At 42.7% G+C, this 7,816-nt stretch overlaps 1 protein-coding gene across 4 annotated transcripts in view; it reads right to left on the reverse strand.

Moving 5' to 3' along the window:
* TENT2 (terminal nucleotidyltransferase 2) overlaps positions 1–6,419 on the reverse strand; it is a 34,208-nt gene extending 27,789 nt beyond the window's left edge. The window contains exons 1-7 of one of the 4 annotated variants that reach the window (XM_080973818.1): positions 6,267–6,366; positions 4,639–4,721; positions 3,336–3,500; positions 2,926–3,042; positions 1,644–1,893; positions 721–835; positions 526–617 (exon numbers count right to left, since the gene is read on the reverse strand). In XM_080973818.1, the coding sequence (XP_080829944.1) occupies positions 526–617; positions 721–835; positions 1,644–1,893; positions 2,926–3,042; positions 3,336–3,463 (702 nt within the window). In that variant the 5' untranslated portion in view covers positions 3,464–3,500; positions 4,639–4,721; positions 6,267–6,366. Of the gene's footprint in view, positions 1–525; positions 618–720; positions 836–1,643; positions 1,894–2,925; positions 3,043–3,335; positions 3,501–4,638; positions 4,722–5,325; positions 5,518–5,620; positions 5,807–6,266 lie in introns of those variants that run through there. The other 3 variants (XM_080973817.1, XM_080973819.1, XM_080973820.1) reach the window with 3 other exon arrangements.
* Positions 6,420–7,816: the final 1,397 nt, after the last annotated feature.

Below are 7,816 nucleotides of genomic sequence, written 5' to 3' on the forward strand. Positions count from 1 at the left end.
TGATCACAGCAGAAAAGCAGGATACCTGGGAACTCCATTGCCAGTCAATTCTTGAAGAGACTTGCAAAGAGCTCAGAGTGCTTTAAAGAACAATTATTAACTGATCTGAAGTAGTTCAAAGTACTGTGCAGGGTTCTTTGCAAGACAGGCATGCCACTCTGAAGTCCTTGTGATGTCAGGTGATCGAACGGTGGGTGGCCCTGCCCATCTATCATATTTGGCCTGTAAGGGTTAAGGGAGATAAGGACCAGGCCAATTCTTCACCACCGTTCTACAAGTATAAAAATATTTGCACTTGACCATGATTTGTTGGGGGCCCAAGTCATCAGGCAGGGGCAGAAAATGCAAATGAAAAAGACTCAGGTTTAGAATTTCATTAATTTCCTTTTAACTAAATTTGTTAAAGATCTCTGGCATCACAGCCCCTTCCTACACTGCAGCTCCCCTTCCAACCTCTCTCATAAAAAAGCTAAGAATCTTGGAAAGCTATTTTCACAGACAGCAGGTTTTCCTTCTAGTACTTACTGGCTGCTCTTTAACCACCAGGCACAGGTCACCATCGCTGCTACGAGTACCAAATCCATTTAGTGAGGATCCAACCAAAAAGAGTCTACTATCTGCAAGGAAAGAACCATACAATAAAACCTTATACTTTAGCAGAAGGGAATAATTAAAAACATGACTATTTGAGTGTCAGAAACATATGGAATGATAACATACTTGGAAAGATCTGCTGAATTTCCCTCTGGAGTTGTGTTCGGCAAAGCTCTTTTTTGTTCAAGTCATAGGTTTGTTGTTGACACACTTGAAATAATTCCAGTATTTGCTGACTTAGCTTAACATATGCAAAAAACAAACCAGCATTTACTATACAACTATCAGTATGATCTCTTATACATATATAGTAAATACATTTGTGTACACACACACTTTTAAAAAGGTTTTCCCTCCAAATCACCAATCAAAGTCCTACGAGAATTCACTGTAAATAAATGATTTAGCAGGAGCCTGATTAGTGAGACTCTAAACTTTGCTATTCTACAGACAAACATCTGTTATTGGACAGCACACAGGCAATTAAAATTGTTGTTCTTGCCGCAATAATACATGGCTACATAGTATTACTATTGCTGCTTGAACACAATCAGAACTGTGGAAGTTTTACTATTAAAAGCAGTGTTCCTGTTTCATGTGTTTCTTCAATCTGCTCCCACAATAGAAGCAGGCATCCTCCTTGCAACCACAGGATAAATCATTTACTATTATCCTTCAACATTCTGCCATTCCCATTGCAGTCAGGGGCAAAGGTGACAATTCAGATGCACATTCCCCAGCCTTCTTCAATTATATTTTAACTATTTATTATTATTATTTTTACAAAAAGCACTGGCTGTGGCAAGAAATCCCAACACACTCTCCCTCCCTCCCTTGGGAATGATGTTACTGGTTCTCCTGAAGGCAGGAGTGGAAATCTATACTTGCTCAAAGAGTCATCCTTGCTCTAAGACTCAGTGTAAATGTTTCCAACACATTGGCTCTGTTTGAGATACCCTTCAGCTCCTCTTGCAGCCCAGGATTTGGGAGCCACTGTCTTGCGCAGAAAACTTTATAGAAAGGAAAAGAGCACCTGTTCTCAATTTTACCTTATCTTTGGCCACAGGGAGTGCAGTTTCTATAAGGTCAGGAAATGAAGCTTCTTGTAAGGGTGGCACACATCCCGTCAAATCAGAGATGTAATGTGCTGGAAATAATGGCGAAGGAATTGATCCAGGGAATGACCGCCTGTGATCTTCTGGTAAAGGCACTACTTGGTTAGCTGAAGCAGATTCATGATGAGGTGAATGAAATCGCTGGCGCTTCACTTGATAAGGAACATCCTGCTCTTTCAGCCTCCTAAAAATGTAAGAGAGGTTTGACTATTCCAATTTCGGTACTTAACTATGCAAGGGGGGGAGAGACTGAACTGTCAATGCTACCAATTAAGACTGTGTATTATTTTTAAAGAGGAATGCCCAACTTTGATATGATGCAAATAAAGTCTTAAAACAGGGAACTCAAAAGTATGTGCAAGCGCTCAATTTGTGTCCCATAGAAAGACAATGCTAGATCAAATTGCCAAGCCATTCTTATGCACAGCAAATACAGTTCTCATTCTGAAATACTTCCTATTCAAGAGAGCAGTTTTGAATCTGAAGAGAGTGCTACAGTGAGAGGTTGTGTGCAATGTGTGCCCTGTGATAAAAGTGGGAAGGAAGAGGAAGTAGTCCATGGAGGACGATGACGACTCAGGATCCAGGCTACTGACCAGTTCTTATTCCTCACACACTTCACCCTTATCAGTAGAGCAGTAAATCTGGTTCACACATTCTCATAAGAGCAGCCTTTCTGGACCAGACCAAACTATCCAGTCCAGCATACTGCTTCTGGTCTTGAAAATATTATTAACTTGGAAAATACCAGTAAAGATTCAAGGACCAACACCTAAAAATGCCAGGGTCTCCTCTGTTTATCTGCATATGGTATGACTCCATTGTTTTCAATAAAGTTACCAAAGCTACAACAGATGTGTTCACAGCCATTTTCCCTTGTGGGTATGGGAAGGGAATAGTCACTCCCTAGCTTTTCTGCGGTTGCAAATAGAAAAAAATGCATGAACAGTGCCACAAACACATAGCAATATGCACCCTTGAGAACAGTGGAGAAATACAGCTGGGTGGGAAATGACTCCAAACTTCCCATTTTGAGAGTGTGTCAGCATCTAACAAGATAGGCATCATAATAAACAAAATGTGGGCAAATTGTCATAAAAAGTCTCAAAGAGTAACACCTTTAATAGGGGGTCACTTCAGTATTATATTTCTATTATTTTATAGTGCTTTATTCTAAGGGAACATAACATGGAAGAGAACCACAGAATGCACTTACTTTCTGCCTCGGAATGATGCAGGTGCAGCTGATGTATGCACTGGGCTGCCATTTCTATAGGCAAAAGGTGGAGGTGAAACAGGTGGGATGGTCAAAAGATTACCACTTACTGGAGTTCTAGGAAAATTACAATGCAGTATGATTATTCATGCCAAGCATTCATACAGTAATTACTTAAGTAATAAAGTGAACATGCATGCTACCATTCAGTACTGTGATGAAATACAAACTACAGTACTCAAGTTTATTACTCAAACTTTATTTTCACTGCAAACCTAAAGCTCAAATGGACATTAAATTGCTTCTCTGTGGTAGTTTATGTGATAATGTTAACACTGCAAGTAGGCTTTTTAAAAATCCAAGATTTGTTTCTGGCAGGAAATTTCAGATTAAAATTCTACCACACTTACGTTGTATTCTGGAATTGCTGGTGAAAGAGAACAGGAGGTATGTTCACTGGAAGATTAATGAAGAAGTTGTATTGTTGATGTTCTAGTGGGAAGGGTGGATGACCCAAGTTGGAAGAATTTGGGAACATGCTCTTCTATGCTGAAAGTAAACATGTATTCTTCTACCTATTATTTAAAAAAAACAAAACTGAAATCAGGCACCAAAGTAAGTCATAAGGTTTACATATATTAGCCATTACTACAAGCTGATAACTTACGAGTGTTTTTTGGCAATAACGTGTTGTTACAACGTAATTTTCCTTAAATATTCACAAGCACAGACACATCAAAATTAGTATTTATTATTTTCCAGATGCATTGGGAAAGCAAGGTAGGCACTCTTAATATTTCCAATTCATTATCTTTAAAAAGCGGTGGGGGTTAAGGCCTAAGCAGACCAGATACGTTACCTTGAAATGCCCAATGTTCATAAACAGCACCCACAACTACTCTACAAGCAAATAAAGACTAATCAATCATGAACATAATTTTAGAAACATTTATATGTTTTCCTCTATAAACAAGATCCCACTTTTGAACAAGGAGTAGGAGCCAACTGTTCTATAAGTAGGAGCCAACTGTTCATTCTTTTTCCTTCAGAAGTTAAAACTTCTATAGATTCTAATGACATCTCCCAACTTAATAAAACAATATGCCAATAAAATAATGTGCCAAACAACAATCCAAGTGGGGTTTTTCCCTTCAAAAATTAAACTTGTATAGAATCCAATGAAGCCTCCAAATTTTATAAATAAAAGAATATGCTGAATCCAGTTGCACGAGACTGTTACTATCACAAATCTTGGATACATGCCCCACATTGGGCAAAAGATTCCTGCATTGCAGGAGGCTTAACTAGATAATCTCGCTGGCCCCTTCTAACTCTACAGATCTGAGTCTAAGACCCACTTTTCCACTTGCCAATCTGTCTATATTTGCATAAGCAGAGCCCACAAGACAGCAGGCCCCATTTCACCATTATGGTTAAGAACCATTAATAGAGTTGTACTTCATGAATCTGTTTAATCCCCCTTTAAAGCCATCTAAACTTGTGGCCAATTTTTCACATACAAGTATGTGTGATGGGAAGTAAAATGTTATTTTGCTCATCCTCAATCTACTGCCACTCAATTTCACCAGGTGACCAGCTGCTAGCAGTTCAGAGAAAGTCAGTATGTGCGTGAACATGGTTAAGATTTTTTGCGCTAATAGGCACCAATTTATTCATAACTAAACGTTATTTGCTATTTTGTTGCTCATTCACCTCATTAGACTTCTTAGCAATTTCCTCGTGTTCCTGGTGTCGTCTGCAAACCTAGTCAACTGCTCATCCATTACTCCAGATCACTTATGAAAAAGTTCAACATTACCAGTTCTAGTATGGATTTTTTAGCCTCCACTGTGAGAAGTTCCCATTTATTCCTACATTTATTCAGGAGCCTTTCAAGATGAACTGGGTTAGATCACCCCTACTCAAACCCCAAAAGGCTGCTGGTGTAGGAGTTACTGTCCACAGGTAACCTCCCATTTTGACTCATCTTCAACAAGGCTTGTTCTCCTATATGTTTAAATCAGGGAGCAAAAGCAATTTAATACAGGACACAAATTATCATCTCCCTGTTCAAAGCACTCAAGAGTGAACTGGAGATAAGGAATGAAGTAAAGAAGGTATCTGATGAAGAAAGCATAGTAATGGGCAACTTCAATTACTCTAACACACACTGATAAATACATGTTTGGATCATGATGAAAAGGAAAAATTTCTACATTTCCTAAATGACTCTGCCCTACAGGGATTCCTACAGGCATCTGGCTAACCACTGCGGTTGGAAACATGATGCTACCTGTTTGTTCTGATTCAGCAAAGCTGTTTTTCTACGATTCCCTGTCATTTCCATACCTAACCACATTAAACATGCCCCACTGATTTCACCGATTTCCATATGCCTACCTTAATGGTGTCCTCGTTTTAGGCTCCTAGTATCAGCGCACATAAAAGCATCTGTGTGTTCCCTTCCAAGATAGCTTGATACACAATTTTTCCAAGAAGGACAATCTTTTTAAACAGCCTTTCTCTCTCTCTTTTTAAACAGCTGTCATTCATTTTTGTGTGCCAGTTACCAAATTCTACTGACAGCCACTTTGGTGACCTTAAAACATCCCCACCACTGTGCGCAGACCATGCCCCACGGATAAAGCATTTCCCCAGTACAGTAATCATGAACGAGCTTGCTCTCGGGTACAACCTTGCCTGTCGCAAGTGGCCCACCAGATACAGAATGAAACCTTCACATTCTATTTTATTTTTTAATGAAACCGAGCAACCATCCAGCGCGGCCTTGGGAAGAAGCTCTTTCTGCCTGTATTGCAGACAGTTCCGTTCGAAGGATTTGGCAGCACACGCGAGTCCACGCGGGCATCGCCGGCGCGAGCGAGGCAACTTTCTGGTGGCCGCTAGAAAGCAGAGAAAGTAGCAACCCCCCCTCACTCCGAACACCACTGACGTCACAAGGGCTGTTGTTCCTTATCGGCAATCCGTACCCGGAGCATCTGCCAGGCCTTCGGGCCCCACCGGAACCCCCGCAAGGCACTCGCGACCGCCGGGAGTCTCCCTCAAGTCTACCACCCTGTCTCTCCCCAGAGTTTCTAACACCCCCCACCCGCCATGAATAAGTACCTCAGGCCCAGCCGCTCCCCCCCCCCCAGCACCTCGAGTATCTGAGAAACGACCCCTCCCTTCCCTCACACACCCGCCGGGTCTGGCGCCCCGCTCGCTTCCAAGCGAGAATCTTGAGGAGGAAATGTGCGAACGGCCACGTAGAAACCGTCCGTCCCGCCCCCCCCCCAAAAAATGCCTCCGCCCCCCGAATGGTATTCGTTCCTTCAACTTACTCCGGTGCGGGAGAGGCAGCTGACTGGGCAAGGCCCAGCGCGCTCCGAAGCCAGCGGACTCGGCTCTGTTTTCTTCCCTTCCTCCTCTCTAGAGAGAAAGGGAAGGGAGAGGCGGGATCTTCCGGAAGTAACCCGGAACCGCTTGCAACCAGGCCATCTCTATGGCGGTGGGCTCGTTCTGCCCCGGATCCAGAACCAGCCAGCGCGGGGAGCGAAGGTGTTCGAAGACGTCGTGAGCGCCCTTCCGTCGCCGCTCTCTCCGCTCCGCAGGGTTCCTCTCCATAGTAGTGGCTCTCGTCCCACTCTGCGCATGCGCCGCAGCCGGGTTTAAGCGCGATTAACCGCCTGGAGTTTCCTTCTATTTCTTAGCGCTAGGCGAGGGTTGAGAACGCGACGTGATCCGGGGTGCTTCCGGGAGAGTGAGGCTTTATTTCGGAATTAAATAGCAAGGCATGGTATTGAAAAGAACATGTTACTCATTTATGTGTGTGTGAGGGTTTCTCCCTTAAAGGCAGCGGGAGAGTTGGCCAGGTGGAAGATTCACACATTTTGCATGCTAAAATTCCTCAGCTTTGCTAAGAAACATGAAGGCGAATCCGGTCAAGTGTAGAGTAGACCCGCTGAAGGCAATGGAGTTAAAACTACATTAATGTCAGTGGGGCTGCTTTGAGCACGACTGCCTTGAGCCAACCCCAATACATATTTACTTAGAAGTAAGCTCCTCTGAATTATTCGGGTTTCTCCTCAACTAAAGGGCCATAACAGCCGATAACTTCTCAGGAAGTGTATTTTACCAGCTATGCTTCTTGTTTGCTAGCTTCTGACTTCTTCAAACGTTTTATATTGTGACTGATGATGTACAGTGGTACCTCAGGTTGCATACGCTTCAGGTTACATACGCTTCAGGTTACAGAATCCGCTAACCCAGAAATAGTGCTTCAGGATGAGAACAGAAATCGTGCTCCGGTGGCGTGGCAGTAGCAGGAGGCCCCATTAGCTAAAGTGGTGCTTCAGGTTAAGAACAGTTTCAGGTTAAGTACAGACCTCTGGAACGAATTAAGTACCGTACTTAACCCGAGGTACCACTGCACACTGCTTTGGACACTTAAAATGTAAAGGTGAAATAAGATGGATGAATAAATCGGCCGTATAATGTGCATAGACATGAATTACAGGTGAGAAGAAGCAGGTAGGCAATCAGTCTTTAATCTCTAAAGGGTGTACCTCCCTCACTCTCTAGTACTGTTAGCTTGCCGAGCCCCCAAACTCTCTTAACTACCAAAACTGCAGTCTATTTCTTGTGCATTTGCACAGTGACACAGAACTAGATTACACCATCCTTAAGTGGAATTGGGAAGTGTATGCCCCCTAATCCCTTTTCTGAATATCCCAGTGGTCATGTATCAAGAAGTCATCTTCTAACCTTAGCTTCCTTCCACAGGGACACATCTTTCCATGAGTATACATCACCTGTTCTGGGCTATTCACACTCCTTTGTCAAGCCCAAGACATCTAGTATCATAAAGCAAAAACACAGCAACAGTCCTATT

Source organism: Podarcis pityusensis (assembly GCF_964106645.2).
Source record: "Podarcis pityusensis genome assembly, chromosome: 11".
NCBI classification, from domain to species: Eukaryota; Metazoa; Chordata; class Lepidosauria; order Squamata; family Lacertidae; genus Podarcis; species Podarcis pityusensis.